Source organism: Heptranchias perlo, unplaced genomic scaffold (assembly GCF_035084215.1).
Source record: "Heptranchias perlo isolate sHepPer1 unplaced genomic scaffold, sHepPer1.hap1 HAP1_SCAFFOLD_98, whole genome shotgun sequence".
NCBI lineage: Eukaryota > Metazoa > Chordata > Chondrichthyes > Hexanchiformes > Hexanchidae > Heptranchias > Heptranchias perlo.
Genome location: NW_027140025.1, coordinates 32,535 through 56,525, shown reverse-complemented (window position 1 = coordinate 56,525; position 23,991 = coordinate 32,535). Strand labels below are relative to the sequence as shown.

At 50.1% G+C, this 23,991-nt stretch overlaps 1 protein-coding gene across 1 annotated transcript; it reads left to right on the top strand.

Annotated features, from left to right (window-relative positions):
- The first annotated feature begins 1,047 nt into the window (after positions 1-1,047).
- LOC137320118 (NACHT, LRR and PYD domains-containing protein 3-like) lies at positions 1,048-22,046 on the top strand. Its single transcript, XM_067981883.1, has 8 exons — positions 1,048-2,173; positions 9,518-9,684; positions 11,366-11,537; positions 11,641-11,706; positions 13,629-15,366; positions 16,798-16,884; positions 18,793-18,960; positions 19,131-22,046. Exons 1-8 carry the CDS (start codon positions 1,126-1,128, stop codon positions 19,216-19,218), a joined length of 3,534 nt encoding a protein of 1,177 aa, XP_067837984.1. The 5' UTR covers positions 1,048-1,125; the 3' UTR covers positions 19,219-22,046.
- Positions 22,047-23,991: the final 1,945 nt, after the last annotated feature.

Here is a 23,991-nt window from a genome sequence, read left to right as displayed (position 1 = left end):
CGGTGATGGGTGGGGCGGGGACTGTCACTCACGGTGCGGTTGTCAGGGGTGACGGGGGCGGGGACTGTCACTCACTGTGCGGTTGTCAGGGGTGACGGTGACGGGGGCGGGGACTGTCACTCACGGTGCGGTTGTCAGGGGTGACGGTGACGGACGGGGCGGGGACTGTCACTCACTGTGCGGTTGTCAGCGGTGACGGTGACGGGCGGGGCGGGGTACTGTCACTCACGGTGCGGTTGTCAGGGGTGACGGTGACGGACGGACGGGGCGGGGCGGGGACTGTCACTCACGGTGCGGTTGTCAGGGGTGACGGTGACGGACGGGCGGGGCGGGGACTGTCACTCACGGTGCGGTTGTCAGGGGTGACGGTGACGGACGGACGGGGCGGGGCGTGTCACTCACGGTGCGGTTGTCAGGGGTGACGGTGACGGACGGACGGGGCGGGGCGGGGACTGTCACTCACGGTGCGGTTGTCAGGGGTGACGGTGACGGACGGGCGGGGCGGGGACTGTCACTCACGGTGCGGTTGTCAGGGGTGACGGTGACGGACGGGGCGGGGCGTGTCACTCACGGTGCGGTTGTCAGGGGTGACGGTGACGGACGGGGCGGGGCGTGTCACTCACGGTGCGGTTGTCAGGGGTGACGGTGACGGACGGACGGGGCGGGGCGGGGACTGTCACTCACGGTGCGGTTGTCAGGGGTGACGGTGACGGACGGACGGGGCGGGGACTGTCACTCACGGTGCGGTTGTCAGGGGTGACGGTGACGGACGGACGGGGCGGGGCGGGGACTGTCACTCACGGTGCGGTTGTCAGGGGTGACGGTGACGGACGGACGGGGCGGGGCGTGTCACTCACGGTGCGGTTGTCAGGGGTGACGGTGACGGACGGACGGGGCGGGGCGGGGCGGGGACTGTCACTCACGGTGCGGTTGTCAGGGGTGACGGTGACGGTGACGGACGGGGCGGGGCGGGGACTGTCACTCACGGTGCGGTTGTCAGAGGTGACGGTGACGGACGGACGGACGGGGCGGGGCTGTGTTGGGCGCAGGCGGAGTTTGCTCCGTGCGATCGCTGGCGGCCATTTTGAGAGAGTCGGGCGGGGAGTCGAAGCGGCGGCGGATCGGATGCGGGCCTTGGAGCGGCTGTCTGAGGATGAGGACGAGGGAGAGAAGCCGGATTGGATCCATTGCTGGGAGTGGCCATTCCAGCAGGAGGAGGCGGCGGCGGATCGGATCCAGGCCTTGGAGCGGCGGTTCCAGGCCGCCAAGGAGCGGCGGTTCCGGGCCGCGATTGAGCGGCAGTTGCAGGACTTGGAGCGGCGGTTCCGGGCCATGGTGGGGGTGCAGAAGACGGCGGTGATCTACGGCGGCGGTGAGGACTGGTTCCAGACCGTGGAGGTGTGGTCTCGGGTCGCGGAGCGGGCCCAGGACATGGAGCGGGCCCAGGCCGCGGAGAAGTGGTTGCGGGTCGCGGAGGAGTGGCTCCGAGAAGCGGAGCGGGCCCTGGAGGCGGAGGAGCGGAGATCGGAGGAGTGGTTCTGGTACGTGGAGGAGGAGCGGGTCCAGGCCGTGGAGCGGCGGTTCCGGGCCATGGTGGAGGAGCGGAAGGAGGCGCTGAGGCGGGGCGGTGAGGAGCGGTTCCAGACTGTGGAGCTGCGGCGGGTCCAGTCCATGGAGCAGCGGTACCAGGTCTTGGAGGATAAGAATTCAGACGAAATGATGGATGATCTTCTCGAGGACGGCTATGCGGTGTCCAGGAACCGCGGTGAGGAGTGGTTCGAGGCCATCGAGGACTGGTTGCAGAAGGTGGAGCGGGCCCAGGACATGGAGCGGGCCCAGGCCGCGGAGAGGTGGGTGCGGGTCGCGGAGGAGTGGTTCCGAGAAGCGGAGCGGGCCCAGGCCGAGGATAAGCGGCGCTTCCAGCTCAAGATGGGCGACGGTGAGGATTGGTTGTCGGAAGCGGAGGATTGGTTGTCGGACGCGGAGGATTGGTTCACGGACGCGGAGCAGCGGCGGTTCCGGGACGTGGTCGAGCGGTTCCAGGCCATGGTGGAGGTGCAGAAACCGGCGGTGAGGAAGGGCGGCGGCGGTGAGGATTGTGTCCGGGCCAGGGGGCCGTTCTCCACATGGCCGGATCCAAGGCCGCGCACCACGTGTTTGGAGATACCGGCAGGTGGGTGTTGCAGAACGGGGAGGTCAGTACTGAGAGTGAGGGTGATGGAGGGGGGCAGTACCGAGAGTGAGGGTGATGGAGAGGGTCAGTACTGAGAGTGAGGGTGATGGAGAGGGTCAGTACTGAGAGTGAGGGTGATGGAGCGGGTCAGTACTGAGAGTGAGGGCGATGGAGAGGGTCAGTACTGAGAGTGAGGATGATGGAGCAGGTCAGTACTGAGAGTGAGGGTGATGGAGAGGGTCAGTACTGAGAGTGAGGGTGATGGAGAGGGTCAGTATTGAGAGTGAGGGTGATGGAGAGGGTCAGTACTGAGAGTGAGGGTGATGGAGAGGGTCAGTACTGAGAGTGAGGGTGATGGAGAGGGTCAGTACTGAGAGTGAGGATGATGGAGCAGGTCAGTACTGAGAGTGAGTGTGATGGAGAGGGTCAGTACTGAGAGTGAGGGTGATGGAGGGGGGCAGTACCGAGAGTGAGGGTGATGGAGAGGGTCAGTACTGAGAGTGAGGGTGATGGAGAGGGTCAGTACTGAGAGTGAGGGTGATGGAGAGGGTCAGTACTGAGAGTGAGGGTGATGAAGAGGGTCAGTACTGAGAGTGAGGGTGATGGAGGGGGGCAGTACCGAGAGTGAGGGTGATGGAGAGGGTCAGTACTGAGAGTGAGGGTGATGGAGCAGGTCAGTACCGAGAGTGAGGGTGATGGAGAGGGTCAGTACCGAGAGTGAGGGTGATGGAGAGGGTCAGTACTGAGAGTGAGGGTGATGGAGGGGGGCAGTACCGAGAGTGAGGGTGATGGAGCGGGTCAGTACTGAGAGTGAGGGTGATGGAGCAGGTCAGTACTGAGAGTGAGGGTGATGGAGAGGGTCAGTACCGAGAGTGAGGGTGATGGAGCAGGTCAGTACTGAGAGTGAGGGTGATGGAGCAGGTCAGTACTGAGAGTGAGGGTGATGGAGAGGGTCAGTACCGAGAGTGAGGGTGATGGAGCAGGTCAGTACTGAGTGTGAGGGTGATGGAGAGAGTCAGTACTGAGAGTGAGGGTGATGGAGCGGGTCAGTACTGAGAGTGAGGGTGATGGAGCGGATCAGTACTGAGAGTGAGGGTGATGGAGAGGGTCAGTACCGAGAGTGAGGGTGATGGAGCGGATCAGTACTGAGAGTGAGGGTGATGGAGCGGATCAGTACTGAGAGTGAGGGTGATGGAGCGGGTCAGTACTGAGAGTGAGGGTGATGGAGCGTGTCAGTACTGAGATTGAGGGTGATGGAGAGGGTCAGTACTGAGATTGAGGGTGATGGAGAGGGTCAGTACTGAGAGTGAGGGTGATGGAGCGGATCAGTACTGAGAGTGAGGGTGATGGAGCGTGTCAGTACTGAGAGTGAGGGTGATGGAGCGTGTCAGTACTGAGATTGAGGGTGATGGAGAGGGTCAGTACTGAGATTGAGGGTGATGGAGAGGGTCAGTACTGAGAGTGAGGGCGATGGAGCGGGTCAGTACTGTGAGTGAGGGCGATGGAGCGGGTCAGTACTGAGAGTGAGGGTGATGGAGAGGGTCAGTACTGAGAGTGAGGGTGATGGAGAGGGTCAGTACTGAGAGTGAGGGTGATGGAGAGGGTCAGTACTGAGAGTGAGGGTGATGGAGAGGGTCAGTACTGAGAGTGAGGGTGATGGAGAGGGTCAGTACCGAGAGTGAGGGTGATGGAGAGGGTCAGTACTGAGAGTGAGGGTGATGGAGCAGGTCAGTACTGAGAGTGAGGGTGATGGAGAGGGTCAGTACCGAGAGTGAGGGTGATGGAGCAGGTCAGTACTGAGAGTGAGGGTGATGGAGCAGGTCAGTACTGAGAGTGAGGGTGATGGAGAGGGTCAGTACCGAGAGTGAGGGTGATGGAGAGGGTCAGTACCGAGAGTGAGGGTGATGGAGCAGGTCAGTACTGAGAGTGAGGGTGATGGAGCGGGTCAGTACTGAGAGTGAGGGTGATGGAGCGGGTCAGTACTGAGAGTGAGGGTGATGGAGCGGATCAGTACCGAGAGTGAGGGTGATGGAGAGGGTCAGTACCGAGAGTGAGGGTGATGGAGCGGATCAGTACTGAGAGTGAGGGTGATGGAGCGGATCAGTACTGAGAGTGAGGGTGATGGAGCGGGTCAGTACTGAGAGTGAGGGTGATGGAGCGTGTCAGTACTGAGATTGAGGGTGATGGAGAGGGTCAGTACTGAGATTGAGGGTGATGGAGAGGGTCAGTACTGAGAGTGAGGGTGATGGAGCGGATCAGTACTGAGAGTGAGGGTGATGGAGCGTGTCAGTACTGAGAGTGAGGTTGATGGAGCGTGTCAGTACTGAGATTGAGGGTGATGGAGAGGGTCAGTACTGAGATTGAGGGTGATGGAGAGGGTCAGTACTGAGAGTGAGGGCGATGGAGCGGGTCAGTACTGTGAGTGAGGGCGATGGAGCGGGTCAGTACTGAGAGTGAGGGTGATGGAGACGGTCAGTACTGAGAGTGAGGGTGATGGAGAGGGTCAGTACTGAGAGTGAGGGTGATGGAGAGGGTCAGTACTGAGAGTGAGGGTGATGGAGAGGGTCAGTACCGAGAGTGAGGGTGATGGAGAGGGTCAGTACTGAGAGTGAGGGTGATGGAGCAGGTCAGTACTGAGAGTGAGGGTGATGGAGAGGGTCAGTACCGAGAGTGAGGGTGATGGAGCAGGTCAGTACTGAGAGTGAGGGTGATGGAGCAGGTCAGTACTGAGAGTGAGGGTGATGGAGCAGGTCAGTACTGAGAGTGAGGGTGATGGAGCAGGTCAGTACTGAGAGTGAGGGTGATGGAGAGGGTCAGTACCGAGAGTGAGGGTGATGGAGCAGGTCAGTACTGAGTGTGAGGGTGATGGAGAGGGTCAGTACTGAGAGTGAGGGTGATGGAGCAGGTCAGTACTGAGAGTGAGGGTGATGGAGAGGGTCAGGACTGAGAGTGAGGGTGATGGAGCGGGTCAGTACTGTGAGTGAGGGCGATGGAGAGGGTCAGTACTGAGAGTGAGGGCGATGGAGAGGGTCAGTACTGAGAGTGAGGGTGATGGAGAGGGTCAGTACGGAGAGTGAGGGTGATGGAGAGGGTCAGTACTGAGAGTGAGGGTGATGGAGAGGGTCAGTACTGAGAGTGAGGGTGATGGCGTGGGGCAGTACTGAGAATGTGAGTGAATGGAGCAGTGGGAGGGTTTCAGCTCATGACTGGAGGGTGGGGAATGACCAGTTCTGAGGCTCGAGAGTGGAATTAATAAATCTGTTGGAGTAGGAAAGAAGATTTATGAAATAGTGAAAATTTGTTGGGGAAAAAAGGAAGCAGTTTTTGAAGTAGTGAGATGTAAAGTTATTGATGTCGAGAAAAAAAAAAGAATTATGGTTAAAATTCCAAAAAAATCAGAGTTACGATTAAGTGTTGTGTCTGTGAATGTTCAAGTAATAATTCCAAACACATTTCGAAAGTCCGAAGCATAAGACATATGGTCCAGGAGCTATGAGACCATATGGTTTAGGTTTACATGGGATTCAGGGCAAAATCTTCCTGGTTATAATATTTTGAGGGGAGATTAATGAAGATTCTAACGCTGATGGTCATGCGAATCTCGGTGCACTGGAGGAGGATGTGGGACCAGAGTTAGAGATAACTAGAGAAGGATTTGGATCTGACAAAAATCGTCAAAGTTGATAAGCCATTGGACCCACAACTAATGCGGTTAATGGAAGTCAGGGAGGCAACTTTGGATATAAACATTTTGCTGATGGATTAGAAAGTGCCAAAATAATAAGAACATAAGGAATAGGGGCGGCAGTAGGTCCCTCGAGCCTGCTCTGCCATTCAATAAAATCAGGGCTGATCTTCAACATCAACTCCATTTTCCCGCCCTATCCCCATATTCTTTGACTCCCTTCGAGTCCAAAAGTCTTATCGATCTCAGCCTTGAATATACTCAATGACTCAGCATCTACAGCCCTCTGAATGAAGAAATGTCTCCTCATGTCAGACCTAAATGGCCGACCCCTTATCCTGAGACCATGCCTCCTAGTTCTAGGCACTCCAATCAGGGAAACAGCCTCATAGCATCTACCCTGTCAAGCCCTCTCAGAATCTTATGTTTCAATGAGATCACCTCTCATTCTTCTGAACTCCTGATACACTGTGAATCCCCATACACACCTGGGAGGATCCTGATGCACTGTGAATAGGCCCATTCTCCTCAATCTCTCTTCTCTTCGATAGAGTCCAAAACCTGTGCACAGGTGTGGCCTCACCAAGCCCTGTGCAATTGCAGCAAGACTTCCTTACTTTTGTACTCCAACCCCTCTGCAATAAAGACCAGCGTAACATTTCCCTTCCTAATTGCTTGCTGTGCCTGCCAATTAACGTTCTGTTTCATGTGCAATCAACCCAAATCCCTCTGAACACCAACATTTAATAGTTTCTCACCATTTACAATTATTCTGTTTTTCTATTGTTCCTCCCAAAGTGAATAACCTCATATTTCCTCACTTTATACTTCATCTGCCACCTTCTCACCCACTCAATTAACCTGTCTAAATCCCTTTGCAGCCTCTTTGTGTCCTCCTCACTGCATACTTTCCACCTAGCTTTGTATTGTCAGCAAACTTGGATACATTAGACTCATCTAAGCCATTAATATAGATTGTAAATAGTTGAGGCCTAAGCACTGATCGTTGTGGCACCCCACTAGTTACAGCCTGCCAACCTGAAAATGATCCGCTTATTTCTACTGTCTGTTTTCTGTCCATTAACCAATCCTCTATCCATGTCAATATATTCCTCCCCCACAACCCCATGAGCCCTTATCTTGTATAACAACCTTATCGAATGTAAAAGGTATGATCAGTAAGTTCGCTGATGATACAAAAATTGGTAGGGTGGTAAATAGCGAGGAGGATAGCCTCTGTCTGCAGGACGATATAGATGGGTTGGTCAGATGGGCGGAACAGTGGCAAATGGAATTTAACCCGGAAAAGTGCGAGGTGATGCACTTTGGAGGGACTAACAAGGCAAGGGAATACACAATGAATGGGAAGACCCTATGCAAGACAGAGGGTCAGAGGGATCTTGGTGTGCAAGTTCACAGATCCCTGAAGGCGGCGGAACAGGTAGATAAGGTGGTAAAGAAGGCATATGGGATACTTGCCTTTATTAGCCGAGGCATAGAATATAAGAGCAAGGAGGTTATGATGGAGCTGTATAAAACACTGGTTAGGCCACAGCTGGAGTACTGTGTGCAGTTCTGGTCGCCACACTACAGGAAGGATGTGATCGCTTTGGAGAGGGTGCAGAGGAGATTCACCAGGATGTTACCAGGGCTGGAGCGCTTCAGCTATGAAGAGAGACTGGGAAGATTGGGTTTGTTTTCCTTGGAGCAGAGGAGGCTGAGGGGGGACATGATTGAGGTGTACAAAATTATGAGGGGCATAGATAGGATGGATACTAAGGAGCTTTTTCCCTTCGTTGAGGGTTCTATAACAAGGGGGCATAGATTCAAGGTAAAAGGAGGGAGGTTTAGAGGGGATTTGAGAAATAACTTTTTCACCCAGAGGGTGGTTGGAGTCTGGAACTCACTGCCTGAGAGGGTTGTGGAGGCAGGAACCCTCAGAACATTCAAGAAGCATTTGGATGAGCACTTGAAATGCCATAGCATACAAGGCTACGGATCAAATGCTGGAATATGGGATTGATGGCCGGCGCGGACACGATAGGCCGAAGGGCCTCTATCCGTGCTGTATGACTCTATGACTCTATGAATACCTTCTGGAAATCCAAATATACAACATCCACTGGTTCCCCTTTATCTACCCTGCTAGTTGCATCCTCAAAAAACTCTTAATAAATTGGTCAAACACGATTTCCCTTTCACAAATCTACGTTGACTCTGCCTAATCATATTATGATTTTCTAAGTGTCCCGTTGCAATGTCCTTATTAATAGATTCCAGCATTTTCTCGACGACAGAATTCAAAATTTGCAGATGACACAAAACTTGGAAGTGTTGTGAACAGTGAGGAGGATTGTGATAGACTTCAAGAGGACATGGACAGGCTGGTCGAATGGGTGGAGTCATGACAGATGAAGTTTAACGCAGAGAAGTGCGAAGTGATGCATTTTGGTAGGAAGAACGAGGAGAGGCAATAATAACTAAATGGTATAATTCTAAAAATGGTGCAGGAACAGAGAGATCTGGGGGTATATGTGCACAAATCATTGAAGGTAGTAGGGCAGGTTGAGAAAGTGGTTAAAAAGCATACAGGGTCCTGGGCTTTATAAATAGAGGCATAGAGTATAAAAGCAACAAAGTTATGATGAACCTTTATAAAACACTGGTTTGGTTACAACTGGAGCATTTTGTCAAGTTCTGGGCGCCGCACTTTAGGAAGGAGGGTGCAGAAGATATTTACTGGAATGGTTCCAGGGATGAGGGACTTCGGTTACATGGATAGACTGGAGAAGCTGGGATTGGTCTCCATAGAGCAGAGAAGTTTGAGAGGAGATTTGATAGAAGTATTAAAAATCATGAAGGGTCCAGACAGTGGATAGAGAGAAACTGTTCCCATTGACAGAAGGGTCAAGAATCAGAGGATGTAGATTTAAGGTGATTGGCAAAAGAACCAAAGGTGACATGAGGAAAAACTTCTTCACACAGCGAGTGGTTAGGATCTGGAATGCACTGCCAGAGGGTGTGATGGAGGCAGATTCAATCATGGCCTTCAAAAGGGAACTGGATAAGTACTGGAAAGGAAAAAAATTGTAGGGCTACGTGGATAGGGTGGGGGAGTGGGACTAGCTGGATTGCTCTTGCATAGAGCTGGTGCGGACTCGATGGGCCGAATGGCCTCTTTCCGTGCTGTAACCATTCTATGATTCTATGACTGATGTCAGGCTGACTGGCCCACAGTTCCCTGTTTCCTCCCTCCGTCCCTCCCTTGAATAGCAGTGTTCGCTTTGCTAATGTCTCTGTTCAAGAGGGAGATAAGATATACCAGGTAAATAGAGACCATTAGTCTTAGTCAGTAGTGGGCAAACTCCTTGAATCTGTAATTCCAGGTCGAATTAGTGAACATTTAGAGATACAGAGGGCGATCGGGGAGGCTGGAACCGATTAGCTGTAGACAAATATATTTGACAAATCTGATACAGCTTTGTTGAGAGGTGACTAGAAAGATCAATGGGATGTAGCACATGCGGTGTATATGGGTTTTCAGAAGGTGTTTGATAATGTGGCTCACAGGAGGCTTCAGCCGTTTGGTGTGAGAGGAAATGTAGCCGCCCGGATAGAAAGTCGATAATGTGTTTAGTTTTCTCCATTTTTGTTCACAGATCCGAACACTGCAATCACTGAGTTCCTGACAAAGTGCGACGATTACCAGCTGTTCCAGTTGACGAAATTCTACCGGGACAGACTCGAACAGGCGATTGAAGGAGGGGTGGACGGAGTCAGCTCGTTGTTAACATACGAGAGGCATTTCAGTGGACAGGAACATCGGGTAAGTGGGAGGGACACAGAATGAGTTTGGATTATTTAAACATCACAGAACAGAGCTGACAGAATATCACATCTTAGAATCATAGAATGTTTCAGGACAGAAACAGGCCAAATTGGGAAGAAATGGATAAAACTACAAATATCCTGAATCTGCACCAATGATAGGAAGAGATGATAATACCCAACTGATCCGTCAGTATCTGCACAGAGAGAGGACAGGGTAATGACAACAGCAACATGCGTTTATACAGTGCCTTTAATACAGTAAAACGTCCCAATGCGCTTCACAGGAGCGATGACCAAAAAAAACGAGCCACATGAAGAGATATTAGGAGAGGTGATCAGAAGCTTGGTCAAAGAGGCAGTTTTGAGGAGCGTCTGAAAGGAAAGGAGAGAGAGGTAGAGAGTTGGAGAGGTTTCGGGAGGGAATTCCAGACTTAGGGCCTAGGCAGTTGAAGGCACGGCCACCAATTGTGGAGTGAAGACAATCAGGGATGCGCAAGAGGCCAGAATTGGAGGAGTGCAGAGATCTAAGGGGATTGTCGGGCTGGAGGGGGTTACAGAGATAGGGAGGGGGGAGGCCATGGTAGGATTTGAGCACATGGATAGGAATTTTAAAATTGATCAGTTTCCGGACCATGAGCCAGTGTAGGTCAGCAAGCACAGGGGTGATGTGTAAATGGGACTTGGTGCAAGTTAGGCCATGAGAAGCAGAGTTTTGGATGAGCTCAAGTTTACGGAGGCTGGAATGTGGGAGGCCGGCCAGGAGACCATTGGAATAGTGGAGCCTGGAAGTGACAAAGGGATGGTTTTGGTCTTCCCAATATTTAATTGGAGGAAATTTCCTCCGGCCTCAACTATTCCGATGCTCTCCTGGCCGGCTTCCCATCCTCCGCCTTCTGTAAACTTCAACACATCCAAAACGCTGCTGCCTGTAACCTGTCCCTCCCCCGTCCCGCTCACCTCTCACACCTGTGCTCGTTCACCTATTGCCTCACAGTTCTCGAATGACTTCAATTTTTAATTCCCATCCTCCTGTTTAAATCACTTCATGGTCTTCACTAGAATTCTCTATTGCTCTGATTCTGGCATCTTGTGCCTCTCCCCATCGTCCTACCACCGGTGGCTTAGCATTCTGTAGTTTTTGGACCCGGGCTCTGGAATTCACTCTCTAAAACCTTCCGCCTCTCTATCTCCGTCTTCTCCTTAAAATTTGATTCTTTATCCAGCTTTTGGTCATCCCTAATAATATGCCCTCCTTTGTCTCAGGCCCATTGTCTGATTCCGTTCCTGTGAATCGCTGTGGGACATTTTTCTATATTAAAGGTGCTATGTTGTTGTTGATGAATCAAGATGTTAACAGAATATTTTGCCCATGTGCAGAATGGATCAGTACCCGGTCCAGTGATTACTTTCTGTGCTCAATATAAACTGGGAGATCCCATCACTGAGCAGCTCCTTTCCTTCTCATTCTCAGTCTTTGTCTTTCACTCCACTCCTCAATATAAACTGGGAGATCCCATCACTGAGCAGCTCCTTTCCTTCTCATTCTCAGTCTTTGTCTTTCACTCCACTCCTCAATATAAACTGGGAGATCCCATCACGGAGCAGCTGCTTTCCTTCAATTCACAGTCTTTGTCTCTCACTCCACTCCTCAATATATTCATTATTATTCTTTACAGAAAGTCACTGAGCTCGTGGAGAAGGGAAACAGGGTGGACAGTTCCAAACTTCTCCTAAATCTGGTGATGGAGAAAGGCTCTCGGGCCCGAAGGGTGATGTGGGAATCCTTTGTGAAAATGCACCATGTGGTACCAAAGTTGGACAAAATACTGAAAGAGATTCAGGAACTTGGTACGGTAAAATCATACATTGAATTCAATTTCAGATTGAAACACTGCAGAATTTACTATTATTACACAGATCTGATTTCATGAAAGCTCATTGATTTAAACAGGTCCTGATCCATTTGATTATATGAACATCGGACGAGGTTTATCTGAAATACCCAGTCACGTGAAAGGTAAGTGATGAAATGGGGATTTCAAACCGTTTATTTCACTTCTGAGAATCAAAATGTTTGTAGTCTTTTTAGAGATTGTCAGAATCTGGGAATCAAAGTGAAAGGGTGGAGGGAACAGAATAAAGTTTGATTTTGATTTGTCAATCTTCAAATCGTCTGCGTGATCCGTTACTATTCGCTGTTCCCAATTATTTGTAAATTTGCAGATGTTTTATTACTCCAGCTAATCCAGTTGCTGATTGCTAACAGTTGTGAAAAAGCGTTCACACCTGTCAGGATCCTGATACACTCTGAATCCCCATGCACACCTGGCAGGATCCTGATACACTGTGAATCCCCATACACACCTGGCAGGATCCTGATACACTGTGAATCCCCATATACACCTGGCAGGATCCTGATACACCCTGAATCCCCATACACACCTGGCAGGATCCTGATACACTGTGAATCCCCATATACACCTGGCAGGATCCTGATACACCCTGAATCTCCATACACACCTGGCAGGATCCTGATACACTGTGAATCCCCATACACACCTGGCAGGATCCTGATACACTGTGAATCCCCACATACACCTGGCAGGATCCTGATACACCCTGAATCCCCATACACACCTGGCAGGATCCTGATACACTCTGAATCCCCATACACACCTGGCAGGATCCTGATACACCCTGAATCCCCATACGCACCTGGCAGGATCCTGATACACTGTGAATCCCCATACACACCTGGCAGGATCCCGATGCACTCTGAATCCCCATACACACCTGGCAGGATCCCGATGCACTCTGAATCCCCATACACACCTGGCAGGATCCCGATACACTGTGAATCCCCATACACACCTGGCAGGATCCTGATACACTGATTTCCCTTCGTATTTCTGACTTTAAATTTTCTCTGTTATTTCTTATTTTGTTGATTGTGAGCCTGTTTCCTTTTTCTGATGATTATATTCAAGACAGATCGATAGGTTTTTGGACATGAAGGGAATCAGTGGAGAGTAGGGCAAATGGATTTGAGGAGATCAGCCATCATCTTATTGAATGGCGGAGCAGGCTTGAGGGGCCGTGTCGTCTACTCCTGCTCCTATTTCTTTTGTTCTTATGTTCTGTATCCTTACTAATTTTGGAATTCCACAAACATTTCAATACCGAAGTTTCTTGCCCAAACAAAATATATCAAACCCTCTCACCATTCCCTCAACCGAAACTCCAATACCTTAAATCATCTTTCTGATTCCCCTCTGTACCTTCAGAATGGCAGTAATCTTTACCTGTGATCAGGTGACTATAGAAGTGTCGGTAATATCCCAGATAACATACCCGAGTCCTGAAACAATAAGAATTTAACTCCTGTCCATTCACAGTCTGTCTCTCTCCCAGTGCCCACAATATCCCAGATAACCTGCCTGAGGTCTGATACAATAACAGTGGAACTTCTGTCCATTCACAGTCTGTCCCTCTCCCAATGCCCACAATATCCCAGATAACCTACCCGAGGTCTGATACAATAACAGTGGAACTTCTGTCCATTCACAGTCTGTCCCTCTCCCGCTGATACTCATTTCCGCAGAAGGTCAGCACCACTGACAATTTCATAGATTGATCCACGAGAACTTGCACTGTCACATAACCAGGATAATGTGTGGAATTATAATGAGACGTCGATAGTACAGGGCAGGGCTGATAGTATTAATCATCAGAGAGAAAATATCACCTTCATAGAAATCTCCATGTTCACTAAATATTAGAATCAAGTGAAGATTTGAAACTTTTCTCAGCTCACACCTCTATTGAAGCTGTGAATTAAATCTCGGAACATTTTACTGAATAGTAAAGTGATATTGAGAATTTGTTTTTATATCAATGCAACTAACATTGAGAACCACTTTCTGTCTGTTCTAATTGAAGATGTTCAACAGAAACACAAGGAAACACTCCGGGTCCAAACTGAAACACTGAGAGTGAACACGATCCTAATAAAGGAGAAGGTTAAGATTTTCCAGCTGGTCAGTCTATACACTGAGCTAACGGTCATTTCTACTGTTCGAGATCGGACACTTGTAGAACATGAACTGCTGGCAAGAGGCCGAGACAATGAAGAGTGGAGAGAAAAACATCTCCGGAGAGAACTGGAAAAAATCCGAACTGATCAATTGTTCCAGAGCAGTTTATCCCAGAGAGAATCCAAATCTGGGAGTTCAGCAGCAGTGAGTGGAGTCGCGGGGATTGGAAAAACAACAATGGTACAAAAGATTGTTTATGACTGGGCCACTGGGAAAATATACCCACACTTTCAATTTGTTTTCAGTTTTAAATTCCGGGATTTGAACGCTATTAACTGTAGAATAAACCTGAGGAATCTGATACTGGATCTGTATCCTTACTTGAGGAATATTCTGGGAGAGCTCTGGAAGAACCCAGAGGGATTACTGTTTATATTCGATGGTTTAGATGAATTCAAGGACAGTATCGATTTTGCTGATAATCGGAGAAATACAGAACCTCAGTACATGTGCACAGATCCTGAAGACCAGTGTGAAGTGTCTGACATTGTGTACAGTTTAATACAGCACAAGCTGCTCCCGGGGTGTTCAGTGCTAGTGACCAGCCGCCCCACTGCATTACGTTTATTGGAAAAGGCTGAGATCAGTGTCTGGGCTGAAATCCTGGGATTTGTTGGTGAAGAACGGAAGGAATATTTCAACAAGTTTTTTGAAGATCAGGCGGTGGCAGCAGCTGTTTTCAAACATGTGGAGGAGAACGAGATCCTGTACACCATGTGTTGCAACCCTTCCTACTGCTGTATCCTAGGTCTGTCACTGGGTCCCTTCTTCACACAGAGAGACAGGAAACAGCATGGATTTCCCAGGACCATCACCCAACTATACTCCTACTATATTTACAACATTCTGAAAAACCATGGCCGAGAGATTGAATCCCCCCGTGATGTGTTACTGAAGATCGGTGAGATGGCCTTCACTGGAGTCTCTGAGAAGAAGATTGTGTTTAGAAATGGAGATTTGATCAAGTACAATCTGCAACCTTCCCAGTTCCTGTCTGGGTTCATGATGGAACTTTTGGAGAGAGATGATTCTGCCCAGAGTGTGGTTTACACATTCCCGCACCTCACCATCCAAGAGTTTGTAGCCGCACTCGCACAATTCCTGACTCCAGATCCTGGGGACATCGGGAAACTCCTCAGTGAAGCCCACAGCAAGGAAGATGGGAGATTTGAGATATTTCTCCGTTTTGTTGTTGGTCTCTCATCCTCACGGTCAGCTCGGCCCCTGGAGGAGTTTCTCGGTCCATTTTGTCATCAAACAATCTGCGGAGTGATTGACTGGGTGAAGGAGAAGGTTGAAGGAGCGATTGGAAAGACAGAGAGTGAAACTGGTAAAAGGGACCTCCTGAACACATTCCACTACCTGTTTGAGTCTCAGAATCAAACACTGGCTCGGGTCACAGTGGGATCTGTGGAAATATTTACATTTAGTGGATTGCGACTGACCCCGATTGACTGTGCGGTGCTGTCTCATGTCATTGGACTCTGTGATGAAATAAAACACCTCGATCTACAGTACTGCACCATTCAGTGTGAAGGACTCCAGCGGCTGGGACCCGTACTGCACAAATGCCAGGTGTTAAGGTAACTGCTTGTTTGTTTCTGCAAATGTTTTTTGAGTAGTTGAAAAGAAAAGCACCTTCCAGTTTAACCAAAGAGGGGCAGAGTCATAAAAACTTTACAAACTAACAACAGGACCAGGGTAAAATTCTCCGGGGGAGAATGAGAGTGGATCTTTGTCAACAAATACTTATTCATGACTGGGCTTGTCTCTGACCTAGAGGTCAATTAATTTTTTTTTTCCTTCTGTGTCTTTTATCCCCGTCTTTTAATATTATCCTCTCTTTATTTCACTGTCTCCGTCATTTTGTAATATATTATTGGGCACTTCCTGGATTTTAGTCTGTCCAGTTGATTGATGGTTTTGAGAGATCCTTTTACACCCGCACAGCTCGGCAAAGAATTCTGATGTTATTTAATCTCACAGTTCAAGAAAGTTACTGACAAAAGAATGCACTAACTTAGTGGGTGACTTTAAATCTAATGCACGGTGCCCAGTGCTGGTTCACTGCTCTGAGCAATTTACGGGCCAATATCTTACATCTGAAAGGAAAATCTAACGGGAGGGGGGTTATAACGGGAGGTGGGTATAACGGGCGGGGTGATGTATAACGGGAGAGGGGTATAACGGGCAGCCGATCCGATAACTCCCGTTTTACATTATCACCAAAGTTTCATCAATTTTCTGATGTTGCACCTCTGTTTACCTGTAATATTGGAGACACAAAATTTGAATCAGATCCAGTGCTTGATTCAATGGGGTTAATTTGAACCCCACGAACGGGTGTGTTGAGATCGGGTTTGAAGGCAAATATGGTAAAGGAGTAAAACCTGATCCCAACTCGCCTCCAAAGGAGGCTGGTCGAGGGGCGGGTGATGAAATCTGCTCTCAGGTGGCAGGTCAATCGTTGGAATCGTGTAAGAAGGCTGAGGGCATCCATTTTAATTGTTTTAAAAAAAAAATTTATCTCCTGTGGGCCATATGAGAGGAGGCGAGAATGCCTGGATCAACAGGTCCGTGACCGCTTGTGGGCCTGGAGGAGCAGTGGTGTTTTCCCAGAAGCCCAACAAGCTGCGAACCTGCACAGGCAGTGGGTCAGCCCTCCCCCCCACGATCTCTGACACCCCCGTGATCTCCGACCCATTGGTGATCTCTGACTGCCCTGTGATCTCCAATGCACCCACCCCCCCAAGATCTTCAAAACCTCACTCCCACAACCTCCGATGCCCCCCTCCCCATCTAAAAGTTACTTTCTGCCATCCACTCTCTGGATGCTCTCCTCTCCGACTGACAGCCAGCCTGACGGGCCGGAAACCAACAGAAAAACATGGAAGATGTCCTTAACGTCAAAATCATCCCTTCCGTGTTTCCTGTTAGGAATTCCGACCCACCCTCTTCCTGGCTCCCTGCTAAAATTCACCCCTGTATGTTTCTCTCTCTCTCTTTGTGTTTAGACTGGGGAGCAATAAACTGGGAGATTCAGGAGTGAAACCACTGTCTGCGGCTCTGAGGAACCCGGACTGTAAAATACAGGAACTGGGGTAAGTATCAGACTGTGTGAGATTGTGTTTATAATAACTGGATGTCTGACACTGCACATTATTATTAGTATCAATAATAGTGTAATAAATGCTGGGAGTGAAATTGTACGTGAATGAGGACGGAAAATAGACTGAATCCCATTTGCCACCCGTTGTCGGACACTCTGGATATCCGGTCCTACTGATGTCAGAGGAATGGGATATTGGACAGACCGTATAACAGGCTCCCAATGTGATACCACCTGATCTTTGTCCCTGCACATGTACAATCTCACCCAGGCTGCATCTTATCCTGATATTCGTGATATATAATCTTTCCAATCACCAGGTTGGAAAATGTTGGCTTTACAAACTCTTGTAACAAGGTTCTGGCCTCCGTTCTCAGTACAAACCGGTCACTGATGGATCTGTCCCTGCGTAATAATAAAGTGGGAGATTCAGGAGGCTGTGGCTCTGAGGAATCCGGACTGTAAAGTGCAGGAACTGGTGTAAATACCAGACTGTGAGATTGTGTTTAAAATTACTGAAAGTCTAACACTGTACATTATTATTAGTGTCAGTAATAGTGTTACTAATAATGTACAGTGTTTATTAATAGCACTATTACTGAAAATAATGTACAGTGTTTATGAATATCAATATTACTGATACTAATAATGTCAGCGTTTAATAATATCAGTAATAGTATTATTAATAAACACATTTTTGGTATCAGGAAGTGTCATTAATAAACAGTACATTATTAGTATCAGTAATAGTGTTATTAATACACACTGTTCATTATTAGTGTCAATATTAGTGTTATTAATAAATATTGTACATTATCAGTATCAGTCATGTTATAATAAACACTGTTCAATATTATCAGTAACGGTAATAGTGTTATTAATACACCAAACTGTAAAATACTGAAATTGCAGTAAGTATCAGACTGTGAGAGATTGTGTTTATAATAACTGTATATCTAACACTGTACATTATGATCAGTATCAGCAAAAGTGTTATTAATACACACTACATTATTATTAGTGTCAGTAATAGTGTTATTAATAAACACTACATTGTTATTAGTAATCGTAAGAAAAAAGATATAGGAGCAGGAGTCGGCCATGCCGGCCCCTCGAGCCTGCTTCACCATTCAATAAGATCATGGCTGATCTTCGACATCAACTTTACTTTTTTGCCCTATTCCCATATAACTTGATTCCCTTAGTGACCAAAAATCGATCAATCTCAGCCTTGAATATATTCAATGAATCAGCATCCACAGCCCTCTGGGGTAAAGAATTCCAAAGATTTACAACCCTCTGAGTGAAAATATTTTTCTTCATCTCAGTCCTAAACGGCCGACCCCTTATCCTGAGACTGTGACCCCTTGTTCTAGACTCTCCAGCCAGGGGCAACAGCCTTTCGGCATCTACCCTGTCAAGCGCTCTAAGAATTTTATGTGTTTCAATGAGATCACCTCTCATTCTTCGAAACTCCAGCAAGTAAGCCCATTCTACTCAGTCTCTCCTCCAAGGACAAACCACTCATCTCAGGTATCAAAACTAGTGAACCTTCGATGCACCCCCTCGAAGGCAAATATATCCTTCCTTATGTGAGGAGACCAGAACTGTACACAATACTCCAGGTGAGGTCTCCCCAAAGCCCTGCACAATTGTACCAAGACTTCCTCATTCTTGCAATAAAGATTAATAGTGTTGCTATTAAACACTGTACATTATTATTAGTATCAGTAATAGTGTTACTAATAATGTAGTGTTAATATCAGTATTGTTATTAGGGATGGGCAATAAATCCTGGCCTCGCCAGCGACGCCCACATCCCTTGAACGAATAAAAAAAATTAATTAACCTACGCTGTGATTTACGCTGATTTATTGTCATTTCTCTCTCTGATCCCCAGACTGGATGGTGTCGGTCTCACAGATTCTTGTACCAAGGATCTCGTCTCCGCTCTCAGTACAAACCGGTCACTGACGGGTCTGAACCTGGGATCAAACTCCTTCACAGACCGATCTGTCCCCGCTCTCCGCTCCCTCATACTGTCCTGCAGGAGTCTGGAGTGGATCCAGTGAGTGTTTGTGTTAATGTTTATTGTAATAAATAAAATATCAATGGGATTCAGTCCCTTTTATGGGTAATATTTGTCTAATTATTATTGAAATATTAACCCCAGTCTCCCTGTTATTTACACTGTTGTTCAATCTGTTTATTTCCTGTTTACTCTTTAATCTGTTTCAGGCTGGGGGGGAATCGGTTCAGTTCAAAAGGAAAGAATCAGCTGAAATCCCTGCAGGATACCAGACCCGGACTGAGTGTGACAGTGTGAACGTTTCAATTTATAACCATTCCTGGTCTCATGAAATGAACATTTTTGGCCGATTCTCTGTCCCTCCCCTTTAACCGGCCGCGCTCCAGGTTTAAATCCTAACGGCCCTTTAATGATTTCCAGCTCGAGCTGAGCGAGCGCCGTCTCCCACTGTGACGTCAGAGGCCCATTAACAGGGTCACGAGACTCAGTCACCCGGTCCCCCAGCGCTGATTCTGCAGGATATCCGGGGCTGGATGGTCCCCAATGGGGCACTGGATCAATGTACAGACAGGAAGGGCACAGGGTGGGGCTCAGTCTGGGCTGCAGGGGGACATTGGGTCAATGTACAGACAGGAAGGGCCCAGGGTGGGGCTCTGTCTGGGCTGCAGTGGGACACTGGGTCAATGTACAGACAGGAAGGGCCCAGGGTGGGGCTCATTCTGGGCTGCAGTGGGACACTGGGTCTATGGACAGACAGGAAGGGACCAGGGTGGGGCTCAGTCTGGGCTGCAGTGGGTCAATGTACAGACAGGAAGGGCCCAGGGTGAAGCTCAGTCTGGGCTGCAGTGGGTCACTGGGTCAATGTACAGACAGGAAGGGCCCAGGGTGGGGCTCAGTCTGGGCTGCAGTGGGTCACTGGGTCAATGTACAGAGAGGAAGGGCCCAGGGTGGGGCTCATTCTGGGCTGCAGTGGGACACTGGGTCTATGGACAGAGAGGAAGGGCACAGGGTGGGGCTCAGTCTGGGCTGCAGTGGGTCACTGGGTCAATGTACAGACAGGAAGGGCCCAGGGTGGGGCTCTGTCTGGGCTGCAGTGGGACACTGGGTCAATGCACAGACAGGAAGGGACCAGGGTGGGGCTCAGTCTGGGCTGCAGTGGGTCAATGTACAGACAGGAAGGGCCCAGGGTGGGGCTCTGTCTGGGCTGCAGTGGGTCACTGGGTCAATGTACAGACAGGAAGGGACCAGGGTGGGGCTCAGTCTGGGCTGCAGTGGGACACTGGGTCAATGTACAGACAGGAAGGGCCCAGGGTGGGGCTCATTCTGGGCTGCAGTGGGACACTGGGTCCATGGACAGAGAGGAAGGGCACAGGGTGGGGCTCAGTCTGGGCTGCAGTGGGTCACTGGGTCAATGCACAGACAGGAAGGGCCCAGGGTGGGGCTCTGTCTGGGCTGCAGTGGGACACTGGGTCAATGCACAGACAGGAAGGGACCAGGGTGGGGCTCAGTCTGGGCTGCAGTGGGTCAATGTACAGACAGGAAGGGCCCAGGGTGAAGCTCAGTCTGGGCTGCAGTGGGTCACTGGGTCAATGTACAGACAGGAAGGGCCCAGGGTGGGGCTCAGTCTGGGCTGCAGTGGGTCACTGGGTCAATGTACAGAGAGGAAGGGCCCAGGGTGGGGCTCATTCTGGGCTGCAGTGGGACACTGGGTCTATGGACAGAGAGGAAGGGCACAGGGTGGGGCTCAGTCTGGGCTGCAGTGGGTCACTGGGTCAATGTACAGACAGGAAGGGCCCAGGGTGGGGCTCTGTCTGGGCTGCAGTGGGACACTGGGTCAATGCACAGACAGGAAGGGACCAGGGTGGGGCTCAGTCTGGGCTGCAGTGGGTCAATGTACAGACAGGAAGGGCCCAGGGTGGGGCTCTGTCTGGGCTGCAGTGGGTCACTGGGTCAATGTACAGACAGGAAGGGACCAGGGTGGGGCTCAGTCTGGGCTGCAGTGGGACACTGGGTCTATGTACAGACGGGAAGGGCCCAGGGTGGGGCTCAGTCTGGGCTGCAGTGAGACACTGGGTCAATGTAAAGACAGGAAGGGCCCCGGGTGGGGCTCAGTCTGGGCTGCAGTGGGACACTGGGTCAATGTGAAGACAGGAAGGGCCCAGGGTGGGGCTCAGTCTGGGCTGCAGTGGGACACTGGGTCAATGTAAAGACAGGAAGGGCCCAGGGTGGGGCTCAGTCTGGGCTGCAGTGGGACACTGGGTCAATGTGAAGACAGGAAGGGCCCAGGGTGGGGCTCAGTCTGGGCTGCAGTGGGACACTGGGTCTATGTACAGACGGGAAGGGCCCAGGTTGGGGCTCAGTCTGGGCTGCAGTGAGACACTCGTTCAATGTCCAGACAGGAAGGGCCCAGGGTGGGGCTCAGTCTGGGCTGCAGTGGGACACTGGGTCAATGTACAGACGGGAAGGGCCCAGGGTGGGGTTCAGTCTGGGCTGCAGTGAGACACTAGTTCAATGTCCAGACAGGAAGGGCCCAGGGTGGGGCTCAGTCTGGGCTGCAGTGGGACACCGGGTCAACATTGGATTCATGTTGATCGGAACAACAGGGGACTCCCCATCTCTTGTGTTCGTGTTGCCGGATCTGTTCCATCCACTGAAACAGAGAGTGGGCCCTGGTTTAACATCTCATCGGTGAAAGCAACAGTCAATGGAAAATAAAATCAGGCAGAGCGGAAAACGAGATGCCAATTCGCTCTCGCCCGTTTTGCTCTAACGCCCGAGGTGAATTTATTCTCTGATGTGTTCCGTGGACTGGCAATCGAATGACATTAAATTGTCAGATATCTAAATAGTTAATCCTAAATTAATCTCATCAATCTGCAGTCGTGTCAGACACTGATTTAAACTGTAATGTGATAATCAGTGATCCAGCTCATGCTGAATTACGGTGATCCTCTCAGCTGCTTTTGCAATCGGTTATTCATTGTGTTAAGTATCTGCATATTACTTATTAAAATTGCTGGGTGACCCTGTCTACAACTGTTTATATGTAATTATTTTTTGCTATACTCAATGTTTAAATAATGATAATTATTATTTTCAAGTCAATAAATTGTTGTTGTGCATGATTTGATGTCTGGCTTCTTTGAAGATTTGGTAAGAAAGCGTTAATCCATTCACTCAGTAGCTTGTGGGGATCCAAATGTGGTGAACTCATTCGATCTGAACTGGGAGATGTCCATTTATATGAGTGAGTGTGAGCGAGGATGCCCCTTTTTTTCAGTGAGTGTGTGTGAGCGAGGATGCCCCTGCATATCAGTGAGTGTGACGAGGATGCCCCTGTATATCGGAGTGTGACGAGGATGCCCCTGTATATCGGTGAGTGTGAGCGAGGATGCCCCTGTGTATCGGAGTGTGAGCGAGGATGCCCCTGTGTATCGGTGAGTGTGAGCGAGGATGCCCCTGTGTATCGGTGAGTGTGAGCGAGGATGCCCCTGTGTATCGGTGAGTGTGAGCGAGGATGCCCCTGTGTATCGGTGAGTGTGACGAGGATGCCCGTGTCTCGGTGAGTGTGACGAGGATACCCCTGGTTATCGGTGAGTGTGACGAGGATGCCCCTGTGTATCGGTGAGTGTGACGAGGATGCCCGTGTCTCGGTGAGTGTGAGCGAGGATGCCCCTGTATATCGGTGTGAGCGAGGATGCCCCTGTATATCGGTGAGTGTGAGCGAGGATGCCCCTGTGTATCGGTGAATGATTGTGTGAGTGAGGGTGTCCCTGTCGATCAGTGAGGATATGAGCGAGGATGCCTCTGTGTTTCAGTGAGTATGTGAGCGAGGAAGCCTCTGTATATCAGTGAGTGTGAGCAAAGGTGCCCCTGTATATCGGTGAGTGTGATGAGGATGCCCCTGTGTATCGGTGAGTGTAAGCGAGGATGCCCCTGTGTATCGGTGAGTGTGAGCGAGGATGCCCCTGTGTATCGGTGAGTGTGACGAGGATGCCCCTGTGTATCGGTGAGTGTGACGAGGATGCCCCTGTATATCGGTGAGTGTGAGCGAGGATGCCCCTGTATATCGGTGTGAGCGAGGATGCCCCTGTATATCGGTGAGTGTGAGCGAGGATGCCCCTGTGTATCGGTGAGTGTGAGCGAGGATGCCCCTGTATATCGGTGTGAGCGAGGATGCCCCTGTGTCTCGGTGAGTGTGACGAGGATGCCCCTGTATATCGGTGAGTGTGACGAGGATGCCCCTGTATATCGGTGAGTGTGATGAGGATGCCCCTGTATATCGGTGAGTGTGAGCGAGGATGCCCCTGTGTATCGGTGAGTGTGAGCGAGGATGCCCCTGTGTATCGGTGAGTGTGATGAGGATGCCCCTGTGTATCGGTGAGTGTGATGAGGATGCCCCTGTATATCGGTGAGTGTGATGAGGATGCCCCTGTGTATCGGTGAGTGTGAGCGAGGATGCCCCTGTGTATCGGTGAGTGTGATGAGGATGCCCCTGTGTATCGGTGAGTGTGACGAGGATGCCCCTGTGTATCGGTGAGTGTGAGCGAGGATGCCCCTGTGTATCGGTGAGTGTGATGAGGATGCCCCTGTGTATCGGTGAGTGTGAGCGAGGATGCCCCTGTGTATCGGTGAGTGTGATGAGGATGCCCCTGTGTATCGGTGAGTGTGAGCGAGGATGCCCCTGTGTATCGGTGAGTGTGATGAGGATGCCCCTGTGTATCGGTGAGTGTGAGCGAGGATGCCCCTGTGTATCGGTGAGTGTGATGAGGATGACCCTGTGTATCGGTGAGTGTGAGCGAGGATGCCCCTGTATATCGGTGAGTGTGACGAGGATGCTCCTGTATATCGGTGAGTGTGACGAGGATGCCCCTGTATATCGGTGAGTGTGAGCGAGGATGCCCCTGTATATCGGTGAGTGTGATGAGGATGCCCCTGTGTATCGGTGAGTGTGAGCGAGGATGCCCCTGTGTATCGGTGAGTGTGAGCGAGGATGCCCCTGTGTATCGGTGAGTGTGATGAGGATGCCCCTGTGTATCGGTGAGTGTGATGAGGATGCCCCTGTATATC

Coding starts and splice junctions, on each gene's coding strand:
- LOC137320118 (XM_067981883.1), top strand. CDS start 1,126: ATGCGGGCCTTGGAGCGGCTGTCTGAGGATGAGGACGAGGGAGAGAAG. Junction 11,707..13,628: donor AATACCCAGTCACGTGAAAG/GTAAGTGATGAA, acceptor TTCTAATTGAAG/ATGTTCAACAGAAACACAAG. Junction 15,367..16,797: donor CACAAATGCCAGGTGTTAAG/GTAACTGCTTGT, acceptor CTTTGTGTTTAG/ACTGGGGAGCAATAAACTGG.